This window comes from Anopheles merus, chromosome 3L, assembly GCF_017562075.2.
Source record: "Anopheles merus strain MAF chromosome 3L, AmerM5.1, whole genome shotgun sequence".
NCBI classification, from domain to species: domain Eukaryota; kingdom Metazoa; phylum Arthropoda; class Insecta; order Diptera; family Culicidae; genus Anopheles; species Anopheles merus.
Genome location: NC_054085.1, coordinates 18970254 through 18990225, shown reverse-complemented (window position 1 = coordinate 18990225; position 19972 = coordinate 18970254). Strand labels below are relative to the sequence as shown.

The 19972-nt window shown below is 41.4% G+C and overlaps 2 protein-coding genes, 1 long non-coding RNA gene and 2 other non-coding genes across 5 annotated transcripts; 2 read left to right on the top strand and 3 right to left on the bottom strand.

Moving 5' to 3' along the window:
- Window positions 1-3010: 3010 nt before the first annotated feature.
- LOC121600588 (SET and MYND domain-containing protein DDB_G0273589-like) lies at window positions 3011-5238 on the top strand. Its single transcript, XM_041929302.1, has 2 exons — window positions 3011-4667; window positions 4731-5238. Exons 1-2 carry the CDS (start codon window positions 3187-3189, stop codon window positions 5074-5076), a joined length of 1827 nt encoding a protein of 608 aa, XP_041785236.1. The 5' UTR covers window positions 3011-3186; the 3' UTR covers window positions 5077-5238.
- A 493-nt stretch (window positions 5239-5731) lies between these two features.
- On the bottom strand, window positions 5732-5803 carry Trnah-gug. The gene has a single exon. It is a non-coding gene; the product is annotated as a tRNA-His (tRNA).
- Window positions 5804-6171: 368 nt separating this feature from the next.
- Trnav-aac lies at window positions 6172-6244 on the bottom strand. The gene has a single exon. It is a non-coding gene; the product is annotated as a tRNA-Val (tRNA).
- Window positions 6245-8736: 2492 nt separating this feature from the next.
- LOC121600589 (zinc finger protein 726-like) lies at window positions 8737-13398 on the top strand. Its single transcript, XM_041929303.1, has 4 exons — window positions 8737-9209; window positions 9705-9872; window positions 12394-12454; window positions 12533-13398. The coding sequence occupies exons 1-4, from the start codon at window positions 9187-9189 to the stop codon at window positions 13262-13264; spliced, it is 984 nt and encodes a 327-aa protein (XP_041785237.1). The 5' UTR covers window positions 8737-9186; the 3' UTR covers window positions 13265-13398.
- Window positions 13399-14180: 782 nt separating this feature from the next.
- Window positions 14181-15835, bottom strand: LOC121600590. The gene is made up of 3 exons (XR_006005843.1): window positions 15624-15835; window positions 15160-15548; window positions 14181-14793 (listed from the first exon to the last, which is right to left on the bottom strand). It is a non-coding gene; the product is annotated as an uncharacterized LOC121600590 (long non-coding RNA).
- Between the last annotated feature and the right edge of the window lie 4137 nt (window positions 15836-19972).

Genomic DNA, 19972 nt, shown 5'->3' with positions numbered 1-19972 from the left:
ACGCGTGTAAACGGGCGGACCGAGCGCTACCCGAAGCCGGCAATTCGAACTCGAACGCAGCGCAGCAGAGAGTGACCAGAAATACTGATTTAGGGTGGTGGCAACGCTGAACGGATGCGATTTATATGGGATTTGACAGATAACGTCGAGCGTGCAATTTCGTCATTGGACGGATTTTTTTAAATCCGTCGGATCGTCGCATACGATTTTATCTCTCAATATAATTATGTGGGCTACGAAGGAACAATATCAAATTATTTTTTATTATGATTAAACTATTTCAATCATCCAAATTATCGTAATATGAACTGAAATAGCGTTTGACAGCAACGTCCGATAAAATCTTATCGGATGGGCACTTTGTCTATGTTTAAATTTGTCTATGTTGTAGTGGTGGGGAGCTCGGAATCGAACCTACTCAGAAATAATTCCAGAGTCGATTCCGATGCTAGAATCGATTCCGATGCTGGAATCGATTGAGATTCCGGAGTCGATTCCGGAGTCGATTCCGGAGCCGATTCCCGAGCCGATTCCGGAGTTGACTCCGGAGCCGATTCCCGAGTCGGCTCTGGAATCGATTCCGCGATCACAATCGGCTCCGGAATCGGAATTGATCTGGGAATTGCAATTTGCCCCGATAATGGAATCATAATTGCCTCCCGAGTTAGAATTAGCTCCGGAATGTGAATTAGTTCTTGTATTGTAAAAAAGAAGTTTTAGGTCCGAAATCAGTGCGGGGTTCTCCAAGAGAATGGATCTTTTACAAATAAATTTTGATTTTTTGCGGTTATCAATACCTAATTTTTTTTGGACCCAAGCGCATATTTTTATGGCGGTGCCGAAACTGATTCCGTTTGGAAGCCTAGAGCCAATTCCGATTCGAAAGCCGATTTTGATTCCGGAACCGATTCCGATTACGGAGTCGATTCCAGAACCGATTCTGACTCCTGAGCCGAATCCGGAATCAATTTTGGAGCCGATTCCGGAACCAATTCCAGAGTCGATTCCAATTATGGAATCGATTCCGAAAACTAATTCTGGACCTACTATCCAGAATCGATTCCAGAAAACTGCGGAGCTAGCCTGAATCGATTCTGAGGGTCTGCCAGTGAACTTTCCCGTAAGCTGATGGCAGCCCCTGGGCAACCGCGCAATTCTTATTCATGTATTTTCGGCCTACGAATTATTGCACTGCAGACAAAAATCTCATACAGCATTTATGTACAGAGTAGAGATGAAATTCGTAGTACAGTCGTCAACTCGCACAACTTAACAACATACCCGTTATTGGTTCAAACCAAAATGGATCGTACCACCATACGTAGGACTGACTCCTGCTATAGGAGGTATTCCATAAGTCGCTGAAAGCCAAGCCCACAAGTGGTACAGACAGGCCTTGACCGACAACGGTTGTTGAGCCAAAAGAAAAAAGAAGAAGAGTTGAAAGTACAGCAAAAAACATTCAATTTTGCTTAATGCATGTTTGGTTCAAATTCAACTGCTTGCGTTGTAGATGCCGGTGGAACGGAAACTTTATGAAAATCAGCGGCGGGCTGAACGTGTTAAATCTTTTGCATCTTCTTCATCTCATGAATCAATTACACTACAGTCCGAACTCACTGGTTGAACTTCTATTCCCTGCCAACTACTGAATATGTGCTTTTTAGTTGACACGTTTTTTCATACAAAAAAATTATGAAATTTTTCTTGGCAAGCCATGAGATTTTTGTGAATTTTTCACCGCGCGGCTATATGAGGTGAAATAAATGAACTACTATACGAAAACTATACGAAATGAACTATTTGACAGGTGAAATAGCTGACAAGGATAGCTAAAGGGTTGGGGGAGACACAACATCCGCTTTCGAAATTCTATTAACAATAATATCTCCTTATGCAGAACATTCCCTAATTGTAAGAAATTATGAACTGTTGATTGAAAAATGACGAAGTACTCGATATTGAAGTTATTTAATAGATATTATTACGATTTTGTGTACGTTATTTGTTTACATTGCACATCAGCTTGTTGCTGTGATGCTTTATCCGTCAGATATTTCGCCTGTCAAATAGTTTATTTCACTGTATATTTCACCTCATGTGGCCTCGCGGTCAAAAGCTGGTTTCTGCATACAAACACATGCGTTTTAATTGAACTGTCAGCCAACCATCGAGCGTCCAATTAAAAAGCATGCCATAAAGAGCGTTCAGCTATTTAATTCTGACTGTGGGGCCCCTTCACGATTCTAGTCAGTTTTTTTTTATGGAGTTTGGCAGGTGGAGGCTGAAATCATGTAAACACTCCATACAAATCCACACATAAAACTAGCCTGCAATTTTCAGTCTATATTATTCTAGCCTCAAAGCTAGAATTAGATTCGAGTACCTGCTCGAAAAAATGTCAAAACAAGGTCGTGTTTTCATTTATCCCATTGTGGATTAAAGATATTAGATTGTGCAATCTTGAATAATAGTGTATGTTTACCAGGTGGTCTGATATCATGTTTCTTTAACCAAATTTGAACGCCACTTTTTGACAGGACGGGTGAAAACTTTTGTTCAAACAAGCTTTCTGGAGGCTTGACGAATAAACAAAAAACTTTTAAAATCTTCATTCAGAAACATAAGCGATAAAAATCAGCCTTCTAAATTCATACACCTTGGGATAAGCCCACCTATATATTATACCGACTTAGATAGCTGCTCGAAAACTGCTGTACAATGCAAACAGCTGACAGGCTGAAATTTCTGCTAACGAACTTAAAACGGAAAGTGCCCCTGTATCATGATTTGTGTATGAAATTTTATGAGCTAGAAATGGTATAAGATTAATGTAAAGATTTCATAGAACGAATCATTCATCTTCATTTTTCAATATCACTAATCTGTTTATGTCTATTCTATATTTTTGTAAGAAAAATAATATAACAATCGCTTGTTAGGCCCTTCTGTAACCGTTAACTGTTGCTGTTCAGATTGTCAACTGGGTGTGCGGATCGGATCGCGCAGCTTTCCAAACGACAACGGATTATTCCACCACAAAGAACATTCTTTTGTGCGAGATCAAAGAAACGTGTTCGATCTAGAGGCACGCTTCTTGAGCGTTTCAATTACTAACCAAAGAGCTGTTGTTTTATTTAGTGGCAGTATTCAGTTTGTTCTGTTTGCCTTCTGTTGGCTTAAAAAATGGAGGAGAGTAATGCGACATTACGTAAATGCTTCGATGCGTTTTGCGAACCACCGTCTGTGACATGGAGAACAAAATGTAGGCAAGCGTTGTTTGCAAAAATGTACGATACATTCCTTAAACCCAGTATATTACAAGTAAAACTTAACAATCTAAATAATAAAGAAGCCATCGAGTTCCTGGTCCCCAAAATTGGGGAGTGGATTCGTAATAATTCCGTTCGTGAACAATTGAACATGCGCAACGATGTAAAGGACAAAGCAAAAGCGGCTCAGCTACGGTCCCAAGGAAATAAAATGTTTCACCCGAACGTGAAATTCTACATTGAGGCCATCAAGCTGTACAATAAGAGCATCGCTTTTTCCGAAAAAGGATCGACAGAAAGGGCATTGGCCTATGCAAATCGCTCAAACATTTGTCTGAAGATGCAACGCTTTGAGGACTGTTTGGAGAACATTCGGCTTGCTCGTGAGTCAAACTATCCTGGAGAAAAGATGATTCAACGCGAAAAAGAGGTTAAAAATGCTTTGGCGAAGGCTCGGAACAAGAATGCTTCATCGAGCAAGATTTCTCCGAATGTGGTGGAAGAGCCCGAGCTAAGCTATGCGGCCAAAGAGAATGCGTCACAAGTTGCCAACTGTCTGGAACTGCGCAAGAACGAAGAATACGGACGACATGTGGTGACCAGTCGTAAGCTGAAGGTGGGCGATGTCGTGATGATCGAAAGTCCGTTCGTTACCGTGCTGAAGGACTCGTTGCGATATGTTCGATGTGATTGTTGCCATGGCGAACGACCATTCACATTGATTCCGTGCGAAGGATGCACCATGGCCATGTACTGTTCGGAGGAATGTCTGAGTAAAGCGTACAACAAGTATCATCGATATGAGTGCGGGCTTTTACGAGACTTGTGGGAAGTTTTCGAAGAAGTTCCCTTGATTGCTATTCGCATGATTGCTATTGCGATCACAACCTTTGATAACAATCCAGAGGCATTGAAGGATCATCTCGATGTACTGGATGAATCCAATGTGAACGGGTTTACGATGGATTGGAATAAAGCTACGTCACAGGATATTTTCAACTCGGTGCACGTGTTAACCACTAATCAAGAACGGCAAGACAGCTTTTGGGTTGCATTCTACATCTTCAATGCTACCATCCTACATACCCTTATTCTGGAAAGAACAGAGCTGGGACCGGTGTGTGGAGCAAACCCAACGACAAACAAGCTTTTACTAGATTTGATCCTGCGATATATGCACATCGTGGAGTGTAACAGAAAATTGTTGTCCTTTAATGCGTACAAGGTGAAGGAATACGTGGCTGAATCATTTGCAGTGGGTTGCTTCCCTTTGATCAGCATGCTGAATCATTCCTGTGCTCCCAACGTGAAACGCATCACTATGCGCGATGGGCGGTGTGCCGTTTTTGTCATCCGTCCAGTTCTTGAAGGAAGTCAACTGTTCGATAGCTATGAGTAAGTGAAATCAATAGAAGAAATGGACACTCTTCATCATACTAATAATTTAATTTGTTTCAGAGCGGGTCATATAACGCATGCACGAGCATTGAGGCAATCAATGTTGTCATTCACGTACAGCTTCAAATGCACGTGTGAAGCATGTACGTTCAATTATCCTTCAATCAATTGTAATAATTTAAAAAACAGGAAACAACTGTTCTATTATAATTCGATACTGAAAACACATGATTCTAAGAATGTGCACAAACTCATGTCGCAGCTGCGGCATTTTCTTAATGAAACACCAAAATTGTATCCTGCAGATGAAGATTGCATTAGTCAGATAACGTTTGTACGGTCTCTTCAAATATTGTACAACCAAACATCTGAAAATGCCTCGTATTGGAAACACTGCAAACCGTAACTAATGTTCCCAGAAAAATGTGTCCAGGTTCTGAGTGTAACTGAGTTAATCTCCTTACGTATATGGTTAGCGCGAATTTTGACTCATTTTATGTTCGTTCAATATGCCCATGAATTCGATATGATGATAATAAAATGAATTTTTCTTTTTGATAAATAACAACTTAACATTTACTGAGTATTGATATTCCTTCTGAAACTTTAACGTTTCATAGATGCACTAGCGAAATAAATAAAATAAATGATCTCACACGATGTGAAGTGAAGAATCGCTTCCCATAAACGATTCATGTTATCTAAACGAAATATCAATCTAGGATCACGTGAGTTTCCGTGGGAAATTGAAAGCTTCTCGGGATAAGGAGCAGAACTCTTTCATTTCATTGACTCGGATACTTCTCTACTCGTTTATGTGATGATGGATGGAAGTATATCTTTATCGGAGTATCTGTCTTGAACAGCCAGAGTGATCATTTTAAGGGTAGTAGCACAAAAGCGATAGCATTTGTTGTATTAGAGATTGGGGATACCTAGGAATTGGCTTGGTATATGATAAAAAGTTAATTCTCACCACCGTCTTCCGTGACAGTGTTCTTGGAGAGAGGGGTAAAGGTAAATATGTTGGAGGTTATTTCCTTCCTTCTTCCAATCGGCACTGCCGTGACCAGGATTCGAACCTGGGTTACTACGGCCACAACGTAGGGTCCTAACCACTAGACGATCACGGCTACAGACGGTGACTGGAAGGTTTTTTACACGAAGAGCTGAAGTTTCGAATCAAACCGATGGTTTTACTAGCCATGCAGTGGGGAAAGTATCGACTGCCCAACTGAAGAGAAAGTACGGCAAAGAAACAGAGCGAAGCGTATGGAACAATACGATCGAATCTCCATTCCAGGGTGGGGTGAAACCAACAATGTAGAGAAACAAGATCAGAAAGGTAAGCATGGTTAATGTGTTGGTGGTTAAAAATACATCCAAAATGTTATATCTCTGTCCTCTACCTATTGATAATGATAATGAATACTACACGTTTAGAATGAAGATCTGTTCAGTAAAAGTAGGATTTATTTAGAGCAACGTCGTTGGAAAAAAATGTTTCCGCCCGGGATTGAACCGGGGGCCTTCCGCGTGTTAGGCGGATGTGATAACCACTACACCACGGAAACTTGCATCTGTTGTTCTCTATGTATTTGTGAGGTTTAGGTAAAGCTTAACATCGATTGTTAGATGATAAAATTCAGTCTTTCGCTGTAGCTCAAAGTTCGGCCTCGTAAAACAAATCGAAACTGTTCCATCATCGTACGTAAATTGCAACCAGAACATACGCAAATGAAGCATGTTTCACAGGAGAGCATGTGCTTGGAAAACGAAATGGAAATATAAATAAATCAACAAATCATTCCATAATACCTTTAGCCGTTTCAACGAACGATGAACGTGGCCCAACCCGAAGGCCAATCCGCGGTACAGGTGAATGATTATTGATTATGTTCATGACTCATTAGGGTAATTGAGTCCTTTGGCTGAGCTCCATACACTGCATCGACGTTGTTGGGAATGCTTTCTGAGTATTGGTTATTACTTTCTACGGTGATTTTTGAATAATGCTGCCAACAAAACCATGGCGTCACATCCATTTAATTCACTCTCGAGCAGGAATCCACTTCCCAAATTAATTGTAAACATGCCGATTCTTAGCGAGATTGCGTCGTTCTAATGGATTTCCCTCCATATACTCCATGATGCACAACACATAACGAAACACCCTTTTTTTGCACAAACCGACCACGTTACATCAATTCCGGCTCTTTTCTGGGATGATTTTGTTCTATTGCGCTCCCTTGGCACCGATTGGCGATAGAAAAACAACTGCGAGGCAGTTTAAATTTAATTATAAACTGTTGTTTTTCTTCGTCCTTGTGCAACCAAAAGCACACAGACTCTCACGCGGACCCGAACCACATCAACGGAAGGATGAGAGAACCGTCATTCGTTACGGTGGAATGTTCCTTGCGGCCATATTGCACAACCAGACGATACGGCTGCCACATCCGGCGTTATAAAAACACGAAACCCAGCTCATGTCGATGTTTGTCTTAATCTTTCACGGTACCATGCCGGCTTTGCAGGTTGGATTGTGTTTGCTATTTGCCGTTGATTGGATATTTCCGGGAGAATAGCAAAGGAAGCACCAAAACACGTCGGATGAGAGATTTTTTACATGAATATTCGCCCATCACCAATACAATTGATCGATACCCACACACAATCGCTCAATATATGAGATTTAGCAACGATACTCATCAGTGGAAGCGATTTGTCACACCTCCGCCATTGGACCCTCTGCCCGATAGCTCACTAATCGGTTAATAAGGTTTTGCCAAATACATAAACTACCTTCTACCGCCAGTCTCGTCCCTCTCAAACCAACCATGAGTCCTCTCCCAAGGTTATGTATGTGCATGTTCCCCTCCTGTGCTGAGACTCCCGGGAAGGAAGATCGGAAAATCAGAGATTAGAGTGTTTTCCTTATTTGGCCAATCGCTTTTCCGATAAACGTGATCTCCTCCATTTCGCTTCGTTGGCTCATCATGCTCCCGTATGTCCTTGTCAATTATCAATTGCGCATGGCACTGACGTCACAGCAAACGGAACAGGATGCGCTTCCTTTTCGCGTGCGCGGTACGTTATCTCTTTCACCCGACATCTCTCTTCTACAAGTATCTCCTATTCTTTCACTGTCCTGAACAACGAAGACCTCTCTGGTGCCCCAGATCCCTTTCAAAGTATGACGAATAGAGAGGTTCAAGGAAATCTCTTCCTGTGACACACATGGAAGAAGGAGAAGGACGCTTACCCGTGTCTCCATGCTGCTCCAACACTATTTATGGAGCCATTTTGCTCGAACAGAAGAGATAAATACATAATCCTTCTAATTTCCGTAAATCAGTAATCGTTCTCACCTTCTCCGTCGACCTTCGTAAAGCTCACCTGAAGATAATAAGCGCGTAGGAGATCGGCAACACATCATATTCAATTGGTAGTACATAGGAAGAGCTCCATGTTCAGATAAATGACAACCATTACAAACGAGTCCAGTTCCGCCACACCAAACACCTTGTCCTCTCGAAGAATTGTAAATCAGATTTGGAAAATAAATAATCGCTTATGTGCAGCGCGCGCGTGTCCTCATGAAATGATCCGAAACTGGCCAGAGAGCCTGAAAGAGACCAAAGATATGAGAGAAAGGGTCAAAATATTGTGAGAAGTGAGCTTTCCTATTTCCAATTTTCCATTTTTCCTCCCTTACTCACTCTTTTCCATTGTTCCGCAATTCGCTCCGACAAGGTCCCAGCAGGTCCGCGGATTATGTGCAGATCAGTGTCGTGTGTCCTGCCTTAGCAACAGACGAGGTATGGTGGAAGGGCACGCCAGAATGATCCCTTCTCTTTCTGCTGTTTTCCATCGTCCATTTTCTAGCTTCAGCGGTACCGTCGCACATATAAGCATTAGATTTGTTTACCTTGCTGCCTTCGCTCCGGATTTTCTACTTTGTGCAACGCCATTCTCGTGGAGAAGGGAGATGACTGGGGTACGTGGAAGGACTTCCCTTCAACCGGACCATCCAGGAAAGAAGCTACTTTGATGGCATCAAACTGTGCCAGCCTCACTTTTGCGCGAACTGTCGAATGGAATTGGTGTGACTGGGGAGTTGACATCAGTTGGACCCGTTGCCATAGTAACGTGAACCTGTCAGTGAAGGCCAAGAATGGTATTCTGTGCATCATAGTAGCTAGGCAAGTGATAAAGAAAGGACAATTTAGGACAAGAGTATTGTGAACATCGAATCTTTTTTTCGAATCGAATCAAGCAGAATATAGCTTTTTTGTCAAGTAGTGAATCAAACATTCCCCATTGGATTTAATCCGGAAGAACATTTTAAACTTCTATCCCGGATATTTGTGTTATTTTATGTGAATGTGACCTACCGAAAGAAATAGAGACTATTGCAAAAAACGTTTCTCTGTCGCGTGTATTGTTCGCTTCAACTGTCCGGTATTGGAAACATCCTGTTCCTATCATCCCGGAGCGGAATTAACAACTTAAAATGGATTGGGACATCGTTGACATGTGAGTAGATTAGTTTTTGGTTTCCCTTTTATCGTTTTGAATCAACTAATTGGCCTTTAAGTCCCTGAAGAATTATTTTCTTCGTAATTCCTAGACTCTAATGAACATTATTGCCAATGTTTTCCATGACGAACAGATCACATTTTCACGGATCGATGGCATGCAGTCAGTTTATGTCTTCTTCTTCTTCTTTGGCTCAACAACCGATGCCGGTCAAGGCCTGCCAACTCACTTTTGGGGTTGGCTTTCAGTGACTTATTGATTTCCCCCCATAGCAGGATAGTCAGTCCTACGTATGGCGGCACGGTCTATTTGGGGCTTGAACCCATGACGGGCATGTTGTTAAGTCGTACGAGTTGACGACTGTACCATGAGACCGACCATGTCAGTTTATGTATTGATTTCTAATTGAACCTGAAAATAAGATCTTTCGGAAGATTCACAACGGTCCAGCTTAATTCTCAATGTTTCTTTTTTATTCATGGTCCTTTTCAGTTTTAATTTCCACCCGGAGAACCAGGAGCTAGACATTGGCATTCAATCAATCCTGCTGAGGGAATCGAGCTTCATCACAACACTTCCACAAACTGAGGACGAATCTTCAGAATGCCACAACACATCAATGATCCATTCATTTTCATCCTGGAAGCCTTCTAAATGCATGTAAGTACACCAACACTGCCTAATCTACGCGGAAACAAGCGTTTTGTCGTTCCCAAGGATTAAGAAATTATATTCGAACGATTTAAGGTTGATAAATACTCACAGCGATAAACGAAATGAACCCTTTCCTCAACTACCATTCAGATGAAAACTATTTGTTTGGTAAACGTACCAACCCTGGTGTGGATTAGCAGGCGATAAATGAGTTCCTGGGACCTTTGGACTTTGTACTGGTAGTTGTGGAGGGTGGGTGGAGGGAGCTTTTGTCCTTCGCTTTTCGGTTGTTGACATGGTTCCCGTTTCTATCATTCGGTCGATATTGGACGGCTTCCTTAAAGTCAACACAATACAGCATCCCATTCAACGATCCCAACAATCAGGTCAGGATGGGATATGATATGAACGTCCTCCATAAACTTCCTTACTGTTTCGATTCAGGAGGAAAAAGTGTGTCGGGATAGAATACTTTTTACTGCGAAAGCGTTTGCAATGAACATAAATTATAACTGAACATGATTGGCTTCATTTGCGGATATGAATACGTAATGGAGTTTTGTGGAATGGAAAATAGTGGATTATTTCGCCGCAGTTATCATGGGGAAACATAACAAATGAATCCATAAACATGCATGACTGTGTAATATGTTGTAAAAAATGGAAAATATAAATTGATTCTTCACCAATTTATTCATTACTTTTGAAAAGACTTTAAAGTAAACCTCAAAGGTTTACAAATCTGTTCCTCAAAAGAGGTTTCCTTACAGAAAGGCTTCAGACTTTCTGCAAACACACGTGTGACGGAAACTTTCTAGTCCGAACCTCCCCTTATCCTTATCTCCTTATCCTTCCTGTATTGGTCACGTTGTTTGGTCTTATGAAACATTCAATCCACAGAGTCGTAGAAACATTCTTATCCTCCCCTGTTTGCTTGCTGGAACACAAAACTTCACCAACACCAAGCTACAGTATCAACTTTTGTGTAGCTTTCCTTCTCTCAATCTCGATCTCAAGTCAACCGATGAGCGACCAGATGATTGGGAAACTAGAAACAATCGGAAAAGCGGGACAAAGTTCCATTGTTTCATACATTTTTAATCATCCGGAATGAAATGTGGAACGGATTTGTGCAGAGAAATTGATGGATCGGCTGTTTGTTATTAGAAATTGGTTTGATTTTGGCTTGAGATGTTTGATTGGGAGAAAACAGAACTTCATTTCCGTATTACCTATTTATTTAAGGAAAATCAGGTCAACAATTTTCCCATTTTTCCATTTCCTCAAGGCATTTTGAAGCCGTATAAACCTCCAACGCGATTTATAAAAGCGATTTTACTTGCAGGAAATCAGCGCCATAATTATCCAAAGAAGCAGATTGCATTAATTACATCATAAGGCTTCCGCAAGATACTTGTTGCAAGAAAAATCCTACTTTACCTGTAACGAAGTTTTCCAAATACTCAAACAAACGTGATTCGGTACATTAAAAGATATTGGAGCAGCAAAAAACATTCTCCCCATCGGTGCCAGACGTGTTTTTTCAGCGGAAACCCTGAGCTTATTTAACGAGAACCCAAAGACAACAATAACTCGCTGCTAATTAACGCTATTTGCATAGGCACAGTCCGGAAGAAACCGTGAAAAAGACGGCCTCGTTACTCGACAGACAGTTGAACGAATGAAAATTACGCGAATTTAAGTTGGAGTTGCGGCATATTGCATGATTTATGAACCTCTGCATCCATCTGTGGGAACAACTCCCCAATCAGAGCTATTTGCATGACCCTTTATGAATCGGGAAATGCTCCGTGACGGAAAGTTTTGTGCTAAATAAACATCATCTACCGATTCCATTTGTGTTGGGATATGTTTTACTAATCAATGGCGAATAATTGTGGCCTTGCATGCTTTACAATCGTCCGCACAATCAGGCAAATAAATTATTCCTAATCGTCCAATGCCAGTCGCAGACGAGAGCCGATAATAGTTGGCAGCATTTCAATGAGTTGTTATTTACTCAATTATTTCCGTAAACAATCAAAAAGGTTAGAAGAGTGTTCGTTTTGACAATGGTGTATGTTCAATTCACACACTATTATTATGCACCCTACATTTATTGGAAAACTCTTCAACCATATTCAAATCGCTCAGAGTCTGCTCTTCTACAAACGATTCTCTCCGCTGCGCTTTCCCTCCAAGGACATTTTTCCAAAGGGGCGTTGCCAGACGATGGACCAATCAGTGCTCTGTTCTCTTCGAAGGGTAGGGAAAAAGGACTCAACCAGAAGCAAACTGGATGGCTCTCACAGCTGTCCAAACTGAGATGAGATTCCATCGCACTTAGTGAGAGTCTCCTCCATGCTGACGGGATAGTTCGCTACATTTGCTGTTTGTTTGCGGTTGAGTTTAGATATTCTACAGACTGAAGATATATTCAAATAGAGATTCATTGCAATCACTCCATTTCCCGACGGCATTTGATGTCTGTAATCAGTTGTTGTGAATAATATTGTTTGTGTTTCAGATCTCCAGCGTTGGAGCTTCGCAATTCCCACCAGTTGTCCGACACATTGTCCTGTTTAGAGGTATGCAACCTTCTCTTATCATATTTACTACTTCAATCACCGATCTGTTAACCATTTCAATCCCTTTTCACCCTTCAGGAGATGGAAGTACCACGCGACATGTTCGAGGAACCCAACGACAGTTTGAACAAGGCTGTCGTTCCCATTTCACCTCCAGACAACTGCTCCAGGGATTCTAGTCTGCGTGACAAACAACTCCACACTGACAACAACCTCCAGCCGGGGGACGAAAGGCCTTTCCAGTGTGCCATCTGTCCCAAGGCGTTCCGGCTTTCCTCCACACTGTCTGCACACAAGAAGCTGCACGACCAAAGAGGACCCAGTCTACGGTGTGAGACGTGTGGACGAGCCTTCACGCAACCCAGCGCTCTCTCCAGCCATCGACTGTTGCATCGGTCGGATCGGCCACACAGCTGCAGTCTCTGTGGAAAGCAGTTCGTTCGGCTGCATGCCCTCAAGACACACGTGCTTAGTCACGCGAACGAACGACCCTACGAGTGTGACCAGTGTGGAAAAGCTTTTACCGAAAAGCACGTGCTCGTACGCCATCGCAAGACGCACAGTGACGACCGGCCCCATGCATGTGCCGTTTGCTCGAAGGCCTTCAAGGAGCGGTATGACCTGCTGCGCCACACGCTCATTCACAGTGGACTGCGGCCGCACAAGTGTCCCGATTGCTCCAAAACCTTCGTCCAATCCAATGCACTGGTTAAACATCGAAAGGGTCACGAACGGGAACGCACCGTTGGCCATCATCAGTTGAACGCAGCTTCCTTTGCTGTAACTAGGGCCGAAACTACGTGTTGCTAAGTGGAACAATGACGCAGTGAGAGAAGCAACAAGTGTTAATGTTGATTTGCAGAGTGTAAATAGAAACGTGTTTGAGCAAATGTTATTGTGAGCGTCTTTGGAACGGCATTCGGAGGAAGTGTCCAGTTAAATAAAGTGTGTATATATTCACCGATATGCATCTGAGTCATCTTAAAAATGGTTTCTTATGGAATATTAAATTGACGGACGCTCTGAAAATGACGAACGACGAAAATGAATGTTTTTCCTGTTTTAGTGACACTTTTCAACAAAGTCACTTTACATTCCCTCACTAAATTACCTACGCAAACAACTGATGTTACCCCAAACCAATAGGGACGTTGTTGCTCCATTCCACAATGCCCCACAGTCCCAGAGGAAGGTTTTGTTGGAACCACTCTGTAAAGACTACTCCTTGCCCAGCGTGGTTCCGCTGATTGTTAAGTAAACATTTGGAAGAGGCAGATTGTCCTGCAATGAAATCAACTTTAATATGTTTGCACAAGAAAGTACTATGCCAATAGTTACGGAGATTGAGCAGCGAATCTTGACATGCTCTTTCCCTTCGCTGCTTCAAGTCACTGCGGTGGCAGCATTTGAGATGCTTTCTATTTTCAGGATTTAAAAAGGATTTACATTTCGAGCTCTTCCATTACATTGTAGTGCTTGTGGCTTATACCGTGGCCATGGTACGAAAAAAGGCTCTTTGATAGTAAAAGCAAATCAACGACGGATTATTTTTGGAAATGGTTTTTGCCTTCAGTTATGATGGACTTTTTTTTTATTCCACGCAGATTGCATCGCACAAAAAGGACGTTGTTATTTTTCCATACTTCCCAAATTATGCATGCAAAACGATCCACATCGGTGGTGTTTTTTTAGGACACATTCGAAAAAATCGGAAGGTAACATGAAACCGAAAGTGGGTGTTTCTAGAAAAGCCGCTTTTTATGCAGTTAAAGGTGTTTTTTCTGCTTGTTTGCTTCATGCAATGTTTTAACGATTAGCACGAAATATGGAAATATTTTATCGAAGATTTTTTTCATCCCATTCAGCCCTTTTTACATGTACAGTTCGAATTATTTTAAGCATTTTCCCAAAAGACACATTCTTCTCTATCAAGGCACGTTGGCTGAAAGAATAATTCGAATAACTTGCTGAATGATTTCTACCATCTTTGATCCTACATCGTATCTCCCGTCATTCCACATTTCCTCTTACCAGCTCTGCGCCATTCGTAAAATATATGCATGTTTGAAGCACGTTTGAATCATGAAAATGGCATAACGAATCTCGTGACAAAATGATTTGTGATGCGACGGTTGGATGATGATTTTAATTTGCTCCGAAAATAGTCATGGCGATTCAGAATACGGAGCTACAGAGACACGACGGTAAACCATGTCGAACGTGCTTAAATCCATTCGGGTATTCGGGCGTGGCATATAATCCTCGGCGCTTTCGTCAAACATGAAACCCTTCGTTATCATCATTACACTCAATTATGCTGTAACTTTGACCGGGGAATACTAGGGGAATAGAACTTTGAACATTGTAATTGAAACCATTGCCAGGGTTAGTGGCCCTTTTTCATGTCCTTTTCATCGGTGTGGTTCTCCCTGGACCGAAATAGATGAGTTTTGCACGTAAAATAATTAATGGAACCAGAAAAAAAAACCATCCTCATCCCATAAAATGGTTTAATGACAACATCGAGAGTTAAGCTCCACACAATTCCACGTAAAAGAGGCCAACTCATTGTTCTGTGCTCTAATATCTTAATTAATATTGACATTTTAAGGCTGCTTTGTCCTATAAAACCCGTTTTTGGTAATAATTGACTTCATTTTTTATGGTATCGCATACACACGGAGACTCCAAGAAGTAATAAATACCTTATGAAACCTATATAGATGAGAAATATGCCTCCGGACATTTTCTAGGACAGAGATGCTTATCGAAATATCAGAATCTTCATTTCCATCACATCCAAACCACCCGCCCTTTTCTAACACCATCAACTGACAAGAGGAAAATGCAAAAGTACTTTGTTCAGCTTACGTGACGACCCCAACACCAAGGCCTAGTAGGCCACGTGCATGGATGGTAACGATTCGCTGGTCCCTGTGTGGGTTTGTTTTTGTCACATTGATTTGGCGTTAAAGAGCCTACTGATTCCGGCTCAGACGCGGTGGCGTACAGCCTTCGGGGTGTGTTTCTCAATTTGTGACACATTGTACATAGCCGCCGGTAGTTGCTGGTATTAACAAAATACACCGTAATGCTGAGTGGGGTGACAAATTGAAGTGTGGGAATTAATTCTCTTAATGATTTTTAAATTAAGTGAATGCCTTAGCACCTTTTTCCGACTATTGGTTACCGTCTCCTGATACTGAAGAACAGGAATTAAAATCTGTTGAAAATTTTACTGACTTCTAGTGTTTCGATCAATGTCTTCTTACTTCTGTCCCACAAACAGCAAACAAGCAAAACCTTCATGTGCCTTCTGGACCAACGGAAATCTCCAGAACCTCACCATGGCCTACTCAAACACACTCTCGTAGTCCGGGATTATGTTTCCACTATTTACACATCAATTAATTCCCATAATGACTTCTTCCGATTGCTTGCCATGAAGCAACCTAAAGGACCCCTGCCATGATCCTGTCCCTATTTGTCCATCCTTTTGCCATTCTTTGAAGGAGAAAGTGCGCCTCCGAAATGAACAACAGCTGGGTCAACTCTTGCCTGAAGTGGTTGCCGCAGAATGCTTCCCACAAAGGTACTTCTGGCCCGAAAATTGATCCTTTACAGACACATTTCGCAAATGAGAAGCGTTTTGAGGCATATTCGTCCTCCGTTGATCTTTTTATTGCATTGCTTGTGGTTGCACAAAGAGGTTCAATGGATGATGATTGTTACATTACAGACACCTGGCCATGGCTCGGGATAATTGTTGGATTTGTTAACCATTTTTTGCAAACCCTTGGAATTGTATTAAACTGCATACCAAGAAATTGAAGATATGCTTGACAAAATATGCATTATTTGGAGTTAAACATGAAGATAATGTAGGTAATTTCATATCAACACTCCACGTTTTTTTTCTACATTGTTTGAAATTATTTTGTTACTTACTTGCAGTTTCTAAGCGGGACATTGATAGCAGATTACTTTCAACAACAAAACAACCTTTTTTCTCACAAAAACGCCCCCTATATGCTTGCTTATTATTTGGAGTACTTTCTTTTCAATTGACCAGTCGAAGGGTTATCCCATACTGCAGGGGTCTCCAAACTTTTCAGTTTGCGGGCCGCATTGCTTCACAATCAACGTTGTTGAGGGCCATTTTGGCGCTACCTTTAGAGCGAGTGAAGTTCAAATCTCGTTTAATATGAAAATACTAACAAAATATATCATATTTCTACAGCTTTATTTTATTGAATCTTGATTTTCGTCTTTCAGAAGTAAAAAATAAATTTTGATTAATTCAGCTATTTAATCTATTTTTTTTTGATAACAGCTAGAAAGTCAGAAAAGACAGCTATTTAATTTACCCTTTACCCAGTCATCGCGGGCCACATTACAGACTCTTGAGGGCCGCAAGCGGTCCGCGGGCCGTAGTTTGGAGACCCTTGCTATACTGAATGGTTCAATAAAGCCTATTTGATACGAAACTGCTGCTGTTTATGTGAGAAACCTAGGTACGATTCCTGGTGCTTGACTGACTGACTGGTCCCTTCTTCTCAAAGGCAATGTTATGGAAAATGGTTATTGAATTTATTTTACTGCTCGTACTGCTCGGAATGCCCGCCAAGCATACCCAAGCACGGGCTCGGTTAGGTGGTCATGCGCTATTGCTAAATTATTTAAGTGATTTTATAATGGAATCTCAAACTCAATAAATCCGTTGGTCATTTATGATTAGTTAGCTTAATTGGGCAGCTTATCGAATCCATGGACATACCGAACATCAAATGTGTGTTAATTGCAATTCATTTCCGTTTTCGATTCGTTCTAAACGAAGACGTATAGCTGTGTAAGAAAATTTATTCAAAGTTGTAACCACAACCTTCCACTAGGGACCAGTTTTGGAGCGTAAATTACGGTTTGCAGTGTTATCCAAGCTTGGCATTTTTCGTGCGGCATGTCGGGCTGTGTAGTGTTTAAATAGCATCTGACAACTCTGTCTGCCTGAAGCAAACATCAGCCGCTGGATACGCTTTTGGTGTTTCATTCAATCAACATTACAGCTCGGCTATATACTTACGCAGTTTTTTGTTATCTCCAGAAACTATCAGAACTTATCAGAGAAATACAGCGGTCATGTTAAGCATTATTTTCATGAAAACTAGCTAAGCTTCTTCTGGCAAGATCGTCTAATTGCGGATAATTGAACGTACATGCTTCACACCTGCATTGGAAGATGTGCCTGAATGACAAGAGTTTTTGCCTCTATTTCCGGTCATGTCCTTACATGGTTCAGCCTGAAAGATACAGAATAATTACTAATAATGAGTGATTTGGTGACAAAATTCAATGGAATTCACCAATGTCTATGTATGATACAGGTCGATGCATAGCTCTTTTTTGCACTAATACTAAGGACTGTCAATGAAGTCAAAGGCATCCAAGATGGCCAAACCGATTTTGGCAAATACTTGACCTCGTTCCTACACACTCCATGAGCTGGTGGCTGAAATCGTGTAAACATTTTAGTAAAAATTTACCTTTATGTAAATAAATTGTTGTTGAAAGCAATGGAATCTGATAACAATGTCCCGCTTGGAAACTACAAGTAAGTTTGAATATTAAATCTAATAGAGGAACCGTGTAGTTTGCATATGAGGTTGTTTGCATTCGTTTCAAATCGAGATTTTGTTTTTCTTTTTGAAGTGTTGTTTTTTGTGAACATTCACAAAGTTGCAGCCATTTCTTGCATTATTGGTTCTTAATCCATGTTGTTGAACAAATCTTTAATTTCATGGTTTGCAATTCAACGTTAACCGAGAAGTTGCATGAAATTCACCCCGAGCCATGGCCAGGTGCCTGTAATGTAACAATCATCATCCATTGAAGCTCATTGTGCAACCACAAGCAATGCAATAAAAAGATCAACGTTGGACCAATATGCCTCAAAACGCTTCACGTTTGCGAAAGGTGTCTGTAAAGGATCAATTCTCGGGCCAGAAGTACCTTTGTGGGAAGCATTCTGCGGCAACCACTTCAGGCAAGAGTTGACCCAGCTGTTGTTCATTTCGGAGGCGCACTTTCTCCTTCAAAGAATGGCAAAAGGACGGACAAATAGGGACAGGATCATGGCAGGGGTCCTTTAGGCTGCTTCATGGCAAGCAATCGGAAGAAGTCATTAGGGAATTAATTGATGTGTAAATAGTGGAAACATAATCGCGGGCTACGAGAGTGTGTTTGAGTAGGCTGCGGCGTGGTTCTGGAGATTTCCGTTGGTCCAGAAGGCACACGAAGGTTTTGCTTGTTTGCTGTTTGTGGTACTGAAGTAGTAAGATATTGATCGAAGCACTGAAAGTCAGTAAAATTTTTAACAGAGCTTTATTTGTGTTCTTTAGTGTCAGGAGACGGTAACCAATCGTCGGGAAAAGGTGCTAAGGCAATCACTTAATTTAAAAACCATTAAGTGAATTAATTCCCACACTTCAATTTGTCACCCCAATCAGCATCACGGTGTATTTTGGTAATACCAGCAACTACCGGCGGCAATGTACAATGTGTCACCAAATGAGAAACACACCCCGAAGGCTGTACGCCACCGCGTCTGAGCCGGAATCAGTAGGCTCTTTAACGCCAAATCAATGTGACAAAAACAAACCCACACAGGGACCAGCGAATCGTTACCATCCATGCACGTGGCCTACTAGGCCTTGGTGTTGGGGTCGTCACGTAAGCTGAACAAAGTACTTTTGCATTTTCCTCTTGTCAGTTGATGGTGTTAGAAAAGGGCGGGTGGTTTGGATGTGATGGAAATGAAGATTCTGATATTTCGATAAGCATCTCTGTCCTAGAAAATGTCCGGAGGCATATTTCTCATCTATATAGGTTTCATAAGGTATTTATTACTTCTTGGAGTCTCCGTGTGTATGCGATACCATAAAAAATGAAGTCAATTATTACCAAAAACGGGTTTTATAGGACAAAGCAGCCTTAAAATGTCAATATTAATTAAGATATTAGAGCACAGAACAATGCGTTGGCCTCTTTTACGTGGAGTTGTTTGGAGCTTAACTCTCAATATTGTCATTACACCATTTTATGAGATGAGGATGGTTTGTTTTCTGGCTCCATTAATTATTTTACGTGCAAAATTCATCTATTTCGGTCTAGGGAGAACCACACCAATCAAAAAGGCATGAAAAAGGGCCGCTAACCCTGGCAATGGTTTCAATTACAATGTACAACGTTCTATTCCCCTAGTATTCCCCGGTCAAAGTTACAGCATAATTGAGTGTAATGATGATAACGAAGGGTTTCATGTTTGACGAAAGCGCCGAGGATTATATGCCACGCCCGAATGGATTTAAGCACGTTCGACATGGTTTACCGCCGTGTCTCTGTAGCTCCGTATTCTGAATCGCCATGACTATTTTCGCAGCATATTTAAATCATAACTCAACCGTTGCATCACAAATCATTTTGTCACGAGTTTTGTTATGCCTTTTTCATGATTCAAACGTG